General features: G+C 41.0%; 1 protein-coding gene across 6 annotated transcripts in view; it reads right to left on the bottom strand.

The window, feature by feature from the left end:
* The window catches only part of LOC127414530 (protein kinase C zeta type-like), a 190045-nt gene that overhangs the window by 65216 nt on the left and 108228 nt on the right, over positions 1–16601 (bottom strand). For all 6 annotated transcript variants that reach the window (XM_051652617.1, XM_051652616.1, XM_051652622.1 and 3 more), the window contains one exon: positions 6364–6449. In XM_051652617.1, the coding sequence (XP_051508577.1) occupies positions 6364–6449 (86 nt within the window). The remainder of the gene's footprint in view (positions 1–6363; positions 6450–16601) is intronic.

Consider the following 16601-nt stretch of genomic DNA (forward strand, 5'->3'; position numbering starts at 1 on the left):
GTTACAGCGCCACCTGCATTTCAGATTGGCATTTCGTGACGGAAGGTGATAGAGAAAAAAAAAATTATTGTACTTGCTGCCATCTAGTGGAATAAAAAAAGACTTTATGGAGGGAGATGGAGTGAACAGAACCATAATTACATGCTTACAAAATTAGAATAATAATAAAAAAACATATACAATATTATTTATGAGTAATTCGAGTATTTTTTTTATAATGTATCTAAAATGAGTTGTGGTTTCTGAAGGTGTAAAGAGCTTGTTATCTTTGGGCATTGGTGTTGAAAATGCAGGTCAGTTGGCTATGAGATGAGAAAGACCTGGACTCGTTTTTTATCGACTGTGTCCTCAGAAGAGCCATGATGAGTGAAGTGCTTGGAAATGATCTCAGTGCATTACCCCCTAAACCATCCCTTTAAAATTGAAGATGCATTCCTCTGCTTCTTACACTCCACAAACCACTGTCAACATGATAAATAATGACATTAACCATAGAAACACAGCCACTCTAAAACAATATCGCCATTTTCGCAAGAGCTCAATTATAGTTTATTGTGTTTTAGGGGCTGTTTCTCGTATCACAGTTGCCAAAGCTGCAGTTTAATTACACTCTAAAGCTTCAATCTTCTGTCTGATACAACACAGATGCCACACCTGCTACCTCCATCACCACAGCGACAGATGCCACTTTCACTATTTATGACATCATAAATTAATCCCTGTGAACTCAGTCAAATATAAGGAAAATCTGCTCCGCTTTTCAAGGATTTTCAATCTGCTTCCTCTTATCAAGGAGCCAAAAACAAGATGAACAAACACAAATAATCATTTGCCTTTTTCTACCACATTATATGAAAATAGCCTAATAGAAGTCTCAGGAGGCTTTAAAATAAGGCTATGGAATGGATGCAGAATGCAGGGGTCTAAAGATCTGTTTTTAAAAGTTGTAATTTGTTTAATGTGACACGACATCTAAAGGCCCCGAAGTTCTTCTTCATTCTTCATTCAGGAGTAAAGAAAAGTTTGAAAAAGCCGAGCAACAGTATACTGTTTGTAAACATTCACACACCCGCAACACCACTGTGGGAGGCGATTAGAGAAGCATTACATTATGAGGAAGCTACATGTAAAACCTTAACTAATGTGACATTCAAATGTATTATCAATGACTTTATGCCACATTCTATGAGTAGAATTCACATGAGGTCAGTAAAAGAAGCTGTTTTAACCACTTGATGATGATTTCAAGTAATATAAATGCAGTAAAAAAAACGGTCTTGTTTACATTCTGAATTCATAACGCTAATGCACTAACACACTATAAACGGCCATAATATGCGACGATTACACTCTGTTATTGTAATTTATGATGACACTGATACTACCGCAAAGACAGATGTATAAATGAGTGTTAATGTGCAGAATACATGCAAAAGAATTATGATAAGATATCTTACTATGGGCAGATTTGTGAATGGCTTTCACTGCAGATGGCACATGAGTGAATGAGCACTTGAGAGTATTTGAGTAGATTTGATTTCTTTTGTAGACTACTTCAAAAAAAAAAAAAAATTGCATGACATGGTCTTGGAAAATGTCTCTACATGAACGATCATACAGATGTAGGTAAATTTGCACCAGCTTGCTAATAACTCTTGCCTCACGGCAAAGAACTCTCTGAGGATCTGAAAAAAAGAATTGTTGCTCTACATAAAGATGGCCTAGGCTATAAGAAGATTGCCAAGACCCCGAAACTGAGCTGCAGCACAGTGGCCAAGACCATACAGCGGTTTAACAGGACAGGTTCCACTCAGAACAGGCCTTGCCATGATCGACCAAAGAAGTTGAGTGCACATGCTCAGCGTCATATCCAGAGGTTGTCTTTGGGAAATAGACGTATGAGTGCTGCCAGCATTGCTGCAGAGGTTGAAGGGGTGGGGCGTCAGCCTGTCAGTGCTCAGACCATACGCCGCACACTGCATCAAATTGGTCTGCATGGCTGTCATCCCAGAAGGAAGCCTCTTCTAAAGATGATGCACAAGAAAGCCCGCAAACAGTTTGCTGAAGACAAGCAGACTAAGGACATGGATTACTGGAACCATGTCCTATGGTCTGATGAGACCAAGATAAACATATTTGGTTCAGATGGTGTCAAGCGTGTGTGGCGGCAACCAGGTGAGGAGCACAAAGACAAGTGTGTCTTGCCTACAGTCAAGCATGGTGGTGGGAGTGTCATGGTCTGGGGCTGCATGAGTGCTGCCGGCACTGGGGAGCTACAGTTCATTAAGGGAACCATGAATGCCAACATGTTCTGTGACATACTGAAGCAGAGCATGATCCCCTCCCTTCGGAGACTGGGCCGCAGGGCAGTATTCCAACATGATAACGACCCCAAACACACCTCCAAGACGACAACTGCCTTGCTAAAGAAGCTGAGGGTAAAGGTGATGGACTGGCCAAGCATGTCTCCAGACCTAAACCCTATTGAGCATCTGTGGGGCATCCTCAAACGGAAGGTGGAGGAGCGCAAGGTCTCTAACTTCCACCAGCTCCGTGATGTCGTCATGGAGGAGTGGAAGAGGACTCCAGTGGCAACCTGTGAAGCTCTGGTGAACTCCATGCCCAAGAGGGTTAAGGCAGTGCTGGAAAATAATGGTGGCCACACATAATATTGACACTTTGGGCCCAATTTGGACATTTTCACTTAGGGGTGTACTCACTTTTGTTGCCAGCGGTTTAGACATTATTGGCTGTGTGTTGAGTTATTTTGATGGGACAGCAAATTTACACTGTACACTCACTACTTTACATTGTAGCAAAGTGTCATTTCTTCAGTGTTGTCACATGAAAATATATAATAAAATATTTACTAAAATGTGAGGGGTGTACTCACTTCTGTGAGATACTGTAATATGTATAATTATATTAAAATGTCCAAATTGGGCCCAAAGTGTCAATATTTTGTGTGGCTGCCATTATTTTCCAGCACTGCCTTAACCCTCTTGGGCATGGAGTTCACCAGAGCTTCACAGGTTGCCACTGGAGTCCTCTTCCACTCCTCCATGACGACATCATGGAGCTGGTGGATGTTAGAGACCTTGCGCTCCTCCACCTTCTATTTGAGGATGCCACACAGATGCTCATTAGGGTTTAGGTCTGGAGACATGCTTGGCCAGTCCATCACCTTTACCCTCAGCTTCTTTAGCAAGGCAGTTGTCATCTTGGAGGTGTGTTTGGGGTCGTTATCATGTTGGAATACTGCCCTGCGGCCCAGTCTCCGAAGGGAGGGGATCATGCTCTGCTTCAGTATGTCACAGTACATGTTGGCATTCATGGTTCCCTTAATGAACTGTAGCTCCCCAGTGCCGGCAGCACTCATGCAGCCCCAGACCATGACACTCCCACCACCATGCTTGCCTGTAGGCAAGACACACTTGTCTTTGTGCTCCTCACCTGGTTGCCGCCACACACGCTTGACACCATCTGAACCAAATAAGTTTATCTTGGTCTCATCAGACCATAGGACATGGTTCCAGTAATCCATGTCCTTAGTCTGCTTGTCTTCAGCAAACTGTTTGCGGGCTTTCTTGTGCATCTTCTTTAGAAGAGGCTTCCTTCTGGGACGACAGCCATGCAGACCAATTTGATGCAGTGTGCGGCGTATGGTCTGAGCACTGACAGGCTGACCCCCCACCCCTTCAACCTCTGCAGCAATGCTGGCAGCACTCATACGTCTATTTCCCAAAGACAACCTCTGGATATGACGCTGAGCATGTGCACTCAACTTCTTTGGTCGACCATGGCGAGGCCTGTTCTGAGTGGAACCTGTCCTGAAACCACTGTATGGTCTTGGCCACCGTGCTGCAGCTCAGTTTCAGGGTCTTGGCAATCTTCTTATAGCCTAGGCCATCTTTATGTAGAGCAACAATTCTTTTTTTCAGATCCTCAGAGAGTTCTTTGCCATGAGGTGCCATGTTGAACTTCCAGTGACCAGTATGAGAGAGTGAGAGCGATAACACCAAATTTAACACACCTGCTCCCCATTCACACCTGAGACCTTGTAACACTAACGAATCACATGACACCGGGGAGGGAAAATGGCTAATTGTGCTCAATTTGGACATTTTCACTTAGGGGTGTACTCACTTTTGTTGCCAGCGGTTTAGACATTAATGGCTGTGTGTTGAGTTATTTTGAGGGGACAGCAAATTTACACTGTTATACAAGCTGTACACTAACTACTTTACATTGTAGCAAAGTGTCATTTCTTCAGTGTTGTCACATGAAAAGATATAATAAAATATTTACTAAAATGTGAGGGGTGTACTCACTTCTGTGAGATACTGTATATACTCTGCACCCATCTACTGAGGTACTTCAACTTGGGAATTAACATTCCTTGCATTTGAACATCATATTTACGGGCAAATTGGCATAATTTTTTTTTAGACATTTCCGTTGAAGCAAAGAATTGTGGGTTGTGAGTGCCCACGAAGGATACACCTCATGCATCCTCCAAATTCCAGTGAAAGAAGGTTGCATTCGAAGGCTGCATTCAAAGTGTCCTACTCACTTTTATGAAACGAGACAGCCTCGATTGCGTATGCAGCCGACAAATGCGACCTCCGGAGGACGCGTTCTTCCAAACAAGATACAGCAACAGACTATTATTTTTATTTATTAAGTGCAGACTTTTGCAATTCACAAAGCTATTGTATGGCTTCAAGAGACTTTTCATATAATGCACAAGTCATATGGACTAATTTAAAGGTACATTTATGGTTCTTTTATGTCATTTTTGGAACCTGACAATAACAACCATACTGTAATTAATAAGCAGTCGGATTTGTACGGTCTTGTTGGACCGATACCAATCCGGTTAAAAATGTCAGTATTAGAGCCAATACCGATCCAGTTATCGGATCTGTGCAGCCATACTACAGATACCATAACAGTCACAGCTACAGCAGCATTTACGTATCACAGCTACAGCAGCATATACGTATCATAACAGTCACAACTACAGCAACATATATTGTATATTGTACAGTTAATAATATAGCTACAGATACTTATCATATACTTGTCAGTAAAATACAAATACTTATCGTAAAATTCCTACAACAGCAACAGATATACCGTATATCGTAACAGTCACTACAGCTGCAAATACATATCTTAACAGTTAGTGCTACAGCTACAGATATTTTTCGTAACAGTAACTATAGCAACAGATACTTATCGTAAAAGTCACTACTACAGTTTAAGGTACTTATAACAGTCACTGCTACAGCAACAGATACATATCATAGCAGTCAGTCCTACAGCTGCTTATACTTTTTGAAACTACAGCTACAGTATCGTAACTGTTCCTACTACATCAACATACAGCAACAGATACTCATTAGCCTCGTTTTCACTGTTGTGCCAAATATGGGTGTGCCAGTGCATGCCAGTTGCATTCCCACTGTCACTTCCGGGAATTCATCGTGTCTCCTCTGGGCCAATGGACTTTGGCCCACCAATTACCCTTGGGCCAAAGAAGGCCAACTGGGGATTGAGGCGGGGTCAATGTCAAAGGTGAAGTTTAGCTGTTTCAGGTCAGAGGGTCAGTACCAAGATACTCATTTCCCAAATGGCTGAAGAAAATGTGCAACATCAGATCGACGGCATCTGCCGAAATGGAGATGTGATTAAGTATATTGTCGTAGAACTTGCCAAGTTGTGTTTCAAGTACACTAGGTACAGGTTTGGGAAAAATGAATAAAATTGGGGGCACAATACAAATTTGTGTTCATTTCGAGGGCTAGCTAGTCTCCAAAGTCTGATACCAGCGGGTGGGTTTTAGGGCAACACTGCGGGCTATTGGCCCGATAGTGGGAATGCAGATTGATTTTGGTCTCATGGCTCGAGGTCCGAGGCTACTGGCCCCGGCTGACCAGTTGATAGCAATGGCTCACACTGACCCGATGGTGGAAAAGCGGCTATTGTAGCAGTCACTACTAGAGCTGTAGATACTTAACTTCACAGTCACCACTGCAGCTACAGATACTTATCATAACAGACAGCACTACAGATACCATAACTTTCTCTTCCATTTTCAAGTATACGACATCCACAGCTTGTTTGTAATTCAGGCAGCTCAAATATAAACAGAACTCTAAACATTTGAAAACACGTTCCCTTTCGCAAGAGAGTAAACCATTTCTTCCTGTATTGAAAGAATGCTAAAATTTGACTTGTTAACAAGATGATAGTGCTATAAACACACAAACAAACCAAACATCAGAGCAAAGTGGGTCAAATGTATGAACCGTCCAATCGGACGTCATCATTCAAGCTGGAGAAGACTGGAGAACTCACCCTGTTAAAGCGTTTGGCCTGGAAGAGGTGTCCGTTCACCCGGTACAGCTTCCTCCATCTTCTAGCTCCACGGCGGTAGATCGATTCTAGAAGAGAGAGTAAACGGTTGTATTGGAGCAGCATGGAGACACAAGGAATGAAAAATTCATACCACAATGGAACAAGAGAACAGGATTCAAAAAGCAGAAGAGATGGATAGAAGTGTGGCTGATCTTGACCTCCAGTGACCATGGATGGAATTCAACTGCGACTGGATAAAAACATGCCCCACTCAAATCCACCATAGAAAGCCATCAATCCCTCCCTCTCCCTCTTGCTCTATCCATATGACCCACCCCCTTCTCAACTCGCTCTAGCACCACTGATCTCTCTGTCTCTCAATCCTTGTCTCTTGTCGATCTGTTATTCCCTGCAGCATCACATTGGTCACATGTCGACTGTCTCAAGGAAGTTTCAAGCATCTATTTCAGGTCCTTGTACAACAAGAATGAGACTTTGATCTTTCAGGGGGACTGCTGTCTCTCTTAGGATTTGTCTTTATGTCAGTGATCTGTCTAGTCACCTTGACAACCTGAACTTTGACCTTTGAAAAGACTGGAGCCTGTACACACCTGAATGACCAAAACAGTGGCTGCATGCCAATTCACATACTATCCGCCAATGATATTGTGTAATAATGACATTTAATCTTAGAAATACACCTGTTGTCCTCATAGTGACCCACAGGAACTTCAGATACCTCTCCATCTCTCTCTCTCTCTCTCTCTCTCTCTCTCTCTCTCTCTCTCTCTCTATATATATATATATATAAAATTATGCTCTTATCTAGTGTTCCAGCTGATCTGGCAGACCTTCATTATTTCAGAGTGTGAGGGAGACTCTGCAATTTGTTCTTCAAGCCCTGGAGATTTGCAGTGTCTGCTGCTATTTCATGTTTCTGCCCTCAACCGAAGCTCAGTAAAACTGATAAATATTGAAATGTTTTCTAAACTTTCAAGTGTCAGCCACTAATGAGCACCGAAGGAGATTCAAAAGCCTGGGATGCTTGTGTATGAATATTTGATACTGTGTGTGTGTGTGTGTGTGTGTCTGTGGGTGGGTTTGGGTGGTTTACCAGGAAATTTTTTAAGGTTACAAACTGGTAATTACAAGGGTATTATGCTATAAATGTGGTTTATGAGGACATTTCTAGTGTCCCCATAATTCAAATTGCTTAAAAAACATACTAAACAATGTTTTTTTGAAAATGTAAAAATGCAGAAAGTTTTTTGTGAAGGTTAGGTTTAGGGGTAGGTCTAGGGTTAGGGTTAAGGGGATAGAATCTATAGTTCGTACAGTATAAAAATCATTATGTCTATGGAGAGTCTTCATAAGGATTGCCACACCAACATGTGTGTGTGTGTGTGTGTGTGTGTGTGTGTGTGTGAGAGAGAGAGAGAGAAAGAGAGAGATCTAGGCAAAATTCACCACTGAGAAAATGAGAGCCTGCACTGAAGTTTCAGAAACTAAATGTGACATAAAATAGTGCTTCAATAATGAAACATAACTTCAATAATATTATATATTCAGCTTTAGAATGTATGACTCCCAAAACATCAGCGTAAATTAACACCCATCACGCATACATGCAAAACACACATTTAAAGCACAGCATAGCTTACATCAAAACTTCACAACATGAATAATTTATTAACAGAACATGATAAAGTTGAATCTTCCATGGAAATATCTCATCAATTGAAGATGTCCCAAAAGACCAGTTAAACATAGGAGAAGAGTTGAATAAATCTGAACTTTAGCTTCAAACCCCATGAGACTGACTTACATACATAATGTAATACAACATACATAATGTAATATCATTGTTGGATTAGGGCCAGACAAAAACATCCCTTTGTTTCTTTCTTATAGCTTCTTAATTGCAGAATTTTTAGAAAAACATGTTAATTAATCAGATTAATACATTTCCTGAGTATATTTCATTACTTATTTCTTATTTATCATATTTTTGTTTTCTGTGATGATATAATGGAAAGCAAGATTTTCCTTTCTCCTTTGAATAAAAGTTTTTGATGTATAGGCCTTTTAGACATAATCTAATATTCACAAAGTTCTCTTCCCAGTCCACCCAGCACATTTAAGAAAACTGAGCTACAAAAACAGGCAATTCAAAAATGATCATAGTTATATAACAACCATTATTATATTAGCATATGCCTGCGCATGTTTACATGTCAACACCTATTCAGTGTTATAAATTGATTTCAGGGAAATGTAAAATGCTCCAAAGGTGAAGAACAAGGAGCCATTAACCCTTTAAGCTCTGAGGGTGTTTTTAAAGATTTTTGCTTTCAGTGGCATAACCAAAATTGCAGGCTTATAAAAAATAAAAAGGTCAGGTGTTTGGTATCATTTTAAAGAAACCTTTTCAAACATTTTAATGATATATATTTTGATACATTCTGAAAATCTCAGCATAAGTAACAGCAAAAAAAAAAATAAAAAGCCAAATATTAACTTTTTTTTAAATGTATTTTTCTAAATTGACATTATACTATTTCTCATGGTGTAAATAAGGGAGCTCAGAATAACTGCTTTTGTTTTGTTCACAATCATGTCACCTGTAACTGAGTAAAATTTTGTGTTGATACGACAATGCAGTCCAAATGTATTGCATTACAAAAACGTCACCAAGTGTTCAAAAGCCTCTCCAAACAAATAAAACATAATAATTGTATATAAGAAATAATTAAACATGCAAATACAACAATGGCTAAAGGTATACTCTTACTCCAAAGCATGCAGGCATGAGTAACGAGATTTCATTCAGTTCCATTCTGTGTCATTTGAGCCATCGAGTCTGTCATGTAATTGGCGCCATCTCTTGGTGACCATATAAATTAGAGTGAATGATCCTCTCTGCCCATATTTGTATGACTTCCACCTCAGGTTTCAGCGATCTGAATCCTAATATGATTGGTTTAGCGTTCCATGATGCTGGACAATATACTACATCATTTCCAATGAAGTTATCTGATCTAGGAAAGCTAACGTGTTTTTAAGCCAGATGGCACATTATGTGCTGTGTGCACATTGTGATTTGTGTGGATTATCTAATGATATATGCATCCGATTACATTGTGTGTGGGCTCGTTTAAAAGATAATCACCTCCTCTAAGTAATGGTATGTAATATTTTATGTTCTGTTATAGTTTTTCATGAAGTTATAACCAAAAACATGGTATATAAGCAACACCTATTTACACCTGTCTTTTTTTCTCTGCAGGCCCACCGGCGACGGCTCTTATTTCACATTTTAAAATGTATATCAATGAATTACATAACATATTCAACCAAGTGACATTTATTCAAAATAAATATAGCAAAAACACATATTTCAAGCAAAAATTTCACTAAAAGTAGTACGCTAGGCTTCAAATTACATCATGACTATCGTATAGTCATGATCATATACATAATAACATTATACATCCACTAAAATTACCTTGGAAAGTGTTGGTTAGGATCAGTAGTTGCAAAAATGGCTAAGAACATTTGTTAATGAGTTAGCTCTGCAAAAAAAAAATGTCTAGCATAATTTGTTCACTAGCATTACTTCAATTTATATTTTGTATTAAATGAAATAACATTTAGACATTTTATTTTGTTATTGTTTTTTTGGATTTTCTCCACTTTTCTACCCAATTCGGCATGCCCAATTCGCAATACACTGTAAGTCCTCATGGTGGCGTAGTGACTCGCCTCAATCCAGGGTGGTGGAGGACGAATCTCAGTTGCCTCCGCATCTGAAACCGTCAATCTGTGCATCTTATCATGTGGCTTGTTGAGCGCGTTACCGCGGAGACGTAGCGTGCGTGGAGGCTCACACTATTCTACGCGGCATCCACGCACAACTCAAATCAAATCAAAATCAAATCAAATCACTTTATTGTCACACAGCCATATACACAAGTGCAATGGTGTGTGAAATTCTTGGGTGCAGTTCCGATCAACATAGCAGTCGTGACAGTGATGAGACATACGCCAATCTACAATAAACATCAAATTAACACAGCACAATTTAAACATCTGTTATACATAATTAAACTCGACTTAAAACATCAAATTAACACAGCACAATTTAAACATCTGTTATACATAATTACACAACTTAAAACATCAAATTAACACAACACAATTTAAACATCTGTTATACACAATTACACTCAACAATATACAATAATAACATACATTGCACAGTATACAATATGCTGTTTTTGTTTTTTTTTTTTTTTTGTTTTTTACTATATAGATACTATATAGATACACATTATTCAATAAAAATTAAAATATATATGAAAAAAGTATATATATAGAATGTACAGTATTGTACTGTATTGACATTCAGGCTGTCGGTTGATAGTCAGTTGTTAAGAGAGACATAATATAATGACAGTAATATAATTTATGACAGTCCGGTGTGAGATAAAAGAGTAATAAAGTGCAGGGATGATGTATTTTGATCGTGGGAGATCAAGAGTTCAGAAGTCTGATTGCTTGGGGGAAGAAGCTATCATGGAGTCGGCTGGTGCGTGTCCTGATGCTGCGATACCGCCTACCTGATGGTAGCAGTGAGAACAGCCCATGGCTCGGGTGGCTGGAGTCTCTGATGATCCTCCGAGCTTTTTTCACACACCGCCTTGTATATATTTCCTGGAGGGAGGGAAGCTCACCTCCGATGATGTGTTTGGCAGTTCGCACCACCCTTTGCAGTGCTTTGCGGTTGTGGGCAGTGCTATTGCCGTACCAGGCGGAGATGCAGCCAGTCAGGATGCTCTCCACAGTGCAGGTGTAGAACCGTGTGAGGATGTAGCGGTTCATTCCAAACTTCCTCAGCCGTCTCAGGAAGAAAAGGCGCTGATGAGCCTTCTTCACAACGACTTCAGTGTGGACGGACCATGTGAGTTCCTCAGTGATGTGGACACCCAGGAACTTGAAGCTGCTGACTCTCTCCACTGGTGCTCCATTGATGGTGATTGGACTGTGTTCTCTGTCTTTTCTCCTGAAGTCCACCACAAGCTCCTTTGTCTTACTGACGTTGAGGGAGAGGTTGTGCTCCTGACACCAGTGTGTCAGAGTGTGCACCTCCTCTCTGTAGGCTGTTTCATCATTGTCAGTGATCAGACCTACCACCGTCGTGTCATCAGCAAACTTAATGATGGCATTGGAGTTATGTGTTGCCACACAGTCATGTGTGTACAGGGAATACAGTAGTGGGCTGAGAACACAGCCCTGCGGGGCTCCAGTGTTGAGGGTCAGTGATGAGGAGATGTTGCTGCCTATTCTAACCACCTGGCGTCTGCTTGACAGGAAGTCCAGGATCCAGCTGCACAGCGAGCTGTTTAAGCCCAGAGCCCGGAGTTTCTCATCTAGCTTGGAGAGCACTATGGTGTTGAATGCTGAGCTGTAGTCTACAAACAGCATTCTCACATAAGTGTTCTTTTTTTCCAGGTGGGAGAGAGCAGTGTGTATTGTAGATGCAATGGCATCATCAGTGGAGCGGTTGTTACGGTAAGCAAACTGCAGCGGGTCAAGATTGAGTGGTAATACAGAGCAGATGTAATCTCTGATTAGTCTCTCAAAACATTTGCTGATGATGGGGGTCAGAGCAACAGGACGCCAGTCATTTAAACAAGTTATTTTCGATTGTTTTGGAACAGGCACAATGGTGGATGTTTTAAAGCATGTGGGGACTACAGACAAAGAGAGGGAAAGGTTGAAAATGTCCGTAAAAACACCAGCCAGCTGGTTCGCGCACGCTCTGATGACGCGGCCCGGAATGCCGTCTGGACCCGCGGCTTTGCGGATATTCACCCGTCGGAATGATCGGGTTACATCCGCTACAGAGACAGAGAGTGAACTAACCTCTGTAGCTTCGGCCGTGAGAGCTCTCTCCGCGAGGGCGGTGTTATTTCCCTCGAAACGAGTATAAAAAGTATTTAGCTCATCCGGTAGAGAGGCAGCGGTGTTCATGGCGGAGTTTTTATTCCCTTTAAAGTCCGTGATGATGTTAATTCCCTGCCACATGCTTCTAGAGTTGGTGGTGTTAAACTGTCCTTCAATCTTACTCCTGTACTGGCGTTTTGCTGTTTTGATAGTTTTTCGGAGGGCATAACTGGCTTGTTTATGCTCCTCCGCGTTCCCGGAATTAAAAGCGGAGGTCCGCACATTAAGTGCTGCGCGAACATCGCTGTTGATCCACGGCTTCTGATTCGGATAGATTCGCACAGTTCTGGTCGGAATCACTTCCTCTACACACGTTCTGATGAAGCACATTACGCTATCAGCGTAAAGCTCGATGTCGTCATCAGAGGCGGACCGGAACATCTCCCAGTCCGTGCGATCAAAACAGTCTTGTAGCGTAGAGTCTGATTGGTCCGACCAGCACTGGATCGTTCTGAGGGTGGGTGCTTCCTGTTTCAGTTTCTGCCTGTAAGCGGGCAGAAGCAGAATGGAAGAGTGGTCCGATTTTCCAAATGGTGGGCGGGGGAGGGATTTGTAGCCATCCCGGAACGGAGAGTAGCAATGGTCCAAAACCCGGTCCCCTCGTGTGTTGAAACTAATGTGCTGGTGATATTTTGGTGCGACTGATTTTAAACTGGCTTTATTAAAGTCCCCGGTCACAATGAACGCGGCCTCAGGGTGCGCGGTTTCCTGCTCACTTATACTCCCATACAGTTCCTTGAGTGCCCGGTCTGTGTCGGCTTGTGGGGGGATGTACACAGCAGTGATAATGACCGCTGTGAATTCCCTCGGTAGCCAGAATGGTCGACACAGAAGCATAAGAAATTCCAGATCAGGAGAACAGAAAGACTTGATAGAATGTATGTTCCTCTGATCACACCAGGATTTGTTGATCATAAAACATACACCACCTCCTCTAGTTTTACCTGAGAGGTCTTTCGCTCTGTCCGCTCGGAGCATGGAGAACCCCGCGGGTTCAATGGCTGAGTCTGGAATCTCCGCAGACATCCAAGTTTCCGTAAGGCAGATAACGCAGCAGTCCCTCGTCTCTCGTTGGAAAGAGATCCGCGCTTTCAGCTCGCAGAGCTTGTTATCCAGAGACTGAACATTTGCCAGTAGAATAGTGGGTAGCGGGGGTCGATTTGCGCGGCGTCTTACTCTGATGAGAACGCCGGCTCTGTTTCCCCTTTTCCTCCTGCGTTTCCGCGGCCGTGCTGCCCAGACAAAGGGCTCCGCTTGCGTGTTTGTAAACAGCGGGTCGGCATTGAGGAATGTGAAGTCCGGTTTACGGTGTGAGATCGCTGAGCCAATGTCCAAAAGTGTTTGTCTGTCGTAGACAATAAGGCAGGCAACATCCAAGACAAGAAACATAAGAATTGTAAACAAAACAAACAAACCATTGCTAAGTTGTGTCGGAGCTCGCAACGCAGCAGCCATACTCGGCGCCATCTTGAGTCCAACTCACCACGTGCCCCACCGAGAACAAGAACCACATTATAGCGACCATGAGGAGGTTAACCCAACATGACTCTACCCACCCTAGCAACCGGGCCAATTGGTTGCTTAGGAAGCCTGACTGGAGTCACTCAGCACGCCCTGGATTCGAACTTGCGACTCCAGATGTGGTAGTCAGCATCTTTACATGCTGAGCTACCCCCTTACATTTAGACATTTTTAAGTGTGATTTAAGTGTCTGAAAGTGTCACCTTCTACCAACAAGCAAAACAATTCACAATGTTTTCTGCTGCAACAACCCAGTGACAGACTTCAAAAGAACTACAAACAACCTTCCCCCACACATCTCTCCCAGACAGCCTCAATAACAGCTGCTCCAGAAACTGCTCTGTGTTTGCTATCATAATCATCCAGATGGGGACTGGAAACTCCACAACTGTCTTTGAACACAAACCCAACATCTTGGCTCAGGTATAGCTACACAAATGTACTTGGTTTCTGAATGTCGTAGATTAAAGCATAAACTAGATTTGCATTTCCTGAAGGAAATAGCAGTGCTTGCAAAGTAGTAAAAATAGTTACCTAAATGTTTTAGGCAAGTTTAGGTTTATCACAGCCGCTTTGCAATTGTCATGACACTAAGCACGCATCTTGTTTTCTGTCATCTGTGTGAACCAACATAAAAAATTACATAGTCTTGCAAGTGTAAATAGTGCAAAAATAGACCAAAATCAGAAAATAACAGAATTCAGTATGCAAATAAGTGTTAGAAAGAAGACCAATCAGAATTCAAATACAAATATTGTGGTATAAATTTCTATCAATGCAAGTCAATGTAAAAATAATCTTACATTTCTAAAAAAGTATAAAGTTTAGGCTGAAATTATCTACAAAACAAAGTTTGAATGGAGTCAACTGATTAAGCAGTTCAGGCTTAATTAATTGCAGAAGTTTAATACTTGGAGTTAGGGGTTTAGAAAAATTCCTTACCATAATATTTGAGGAATATCAATACAGTGCTGCCTTGCAAGCATCATGAAGAAGTCTTGCATTTTAAACTACCTGTTCTGAAAAATGCCACTTCCATGATATGGAACTCATGCTGGTAATGAAGTTTTTCTAAGAACAGAGAAGTAAATATAAATAGTGTACAGTAAGATGTTTTTCTCTGGGTTCAGGGTGTAACCATGGTCTACCTCACTGAAGTTCTCAATCCTAGAATCCTCCTTTTGACTGTCGCAATGGAAATTCATCTCAATACCAGCTGTCATGAGTTCTGTAACCAAAACAACTTTAAATCTAAATTTAACTCTGACTGGAATTGCAAAACTTGGTATAGGACATCTTCCATTACATGCCAGTGATTTTGAGTCACAATGATATATTCAAGTGATTCACCAGGCTAAAATGATTGAACTATATTTAAAACCTCCTTCCTGCTTGATGGTTTGGTGGAGCCGATACTTATCAGCTGGATACTGCCTGGTAGAGGGTGCGGCAGGCACTAATTTAATTTTTCCATCGTTGCCATGGCAACACACTCTCTCTCTCCTATATGCCATGCCATTTTTGCTTATTTTGGTTGAGGCAAGTCCCTTATTTTTCCAGATCAAGTCGCTTTTTTCTCTTGTAAAATCTGCCAACACTGCAACTGGTAAATCACCCACCCTTAGCACAGAGAACTGTCATAATTATATATATATTTTTTTAAACGTTATTAACCGTTCTTGTATTTCGTTCTAACCAGTTACCAGTTGGAAAGGACGCTGCGAAATTCTGGAACCGAAACAAAAACTCATACACAATTGACAGCACAATAAATACACAAGTTAAAGCACTGTGAAGTGCAAGATCAGTTAACGTACAAACCAGCATCAAAGGAGGAACACCAAAAATAAGAACAAGAAGCTCTTAACTATATACACTTTTAAACCAGAGCAGTTCCTCCCTAGGTTGCATAATCTTGGATTGTACATATTTCCATCAAGCGTACATATTTGGCAGATTTCTCAGTAGTGTGATAGAAAAAACACAAAAGTTGTATAATTAATGATTAGGCCTTTCTCTTATCACTTGTTGTTTAAAAGGAGCAGGATCTGCACACATCTTCTCAAATCTGAAAGTCTTTGATGTTGCAAAGCATTCCCAGGCCTAAAAAAACCCATCAAACTATGAAAGAAAAAAAACACCATTACAAGAATTCTAGACAACTAGACTATGTTCAATGTTTTTTGTTCAGTCATTTTAAAGGCAACCGTGATCATTGAAACTGGAGGGTTTTGTAAGCAAACAAAACTAAAAAAGTACACAATTTTTAATAGGTCACCTCAGCAAACAGGGCGTTTTATGATGCAATGAAAAAAAAGCTCTATTCTAGTTCAAATATTCCATTGTGTTTTAATTCGGAATTTGTTAAAACAGGGTTTTTATTTCATAGTAATAAAAGAATAAATAGATTTTCTCACTTTCTGGAGAGCTGTTTTTTTGTCAGTTGTTTTATATCAGGATTGAACAGATATTGTTAATGTAACAACACACAATTACACAACAACATCTTTGCTTGATTTGTGTCTATGTGTTTGTGAGAAAGAGAGGGGCTAATTAAAAAGACAGAGCAGTGGTCTTTAGCGCTGTCATCACAGAGATCTATCTATAATCTTATTAACTTCACCCCTACAGGGATAGACCTGGAGAAATCGCACTGTGCTGTTTCCATAGTTACCACTGCAGTTTTTTTTTTGTCATTATTTCTAACATTT

The sequence above is a fragment of the Myxocyprinus asiaticus genome, chromosome 24, assembly GCF_019703515.2.
Source record: "Myxocyprinus asiaticus isolate MX2 ecotype Aquarium Trade chromosome 24, UBuf_Myxa_2, whole genome shotgun sequence".
NCBI lineage: Eukaryota > Metazoa > Chordata > Actinopteri > Cypriniformes > Catostomidae > Myxocyprinus > Myxocyprinus asiaticus.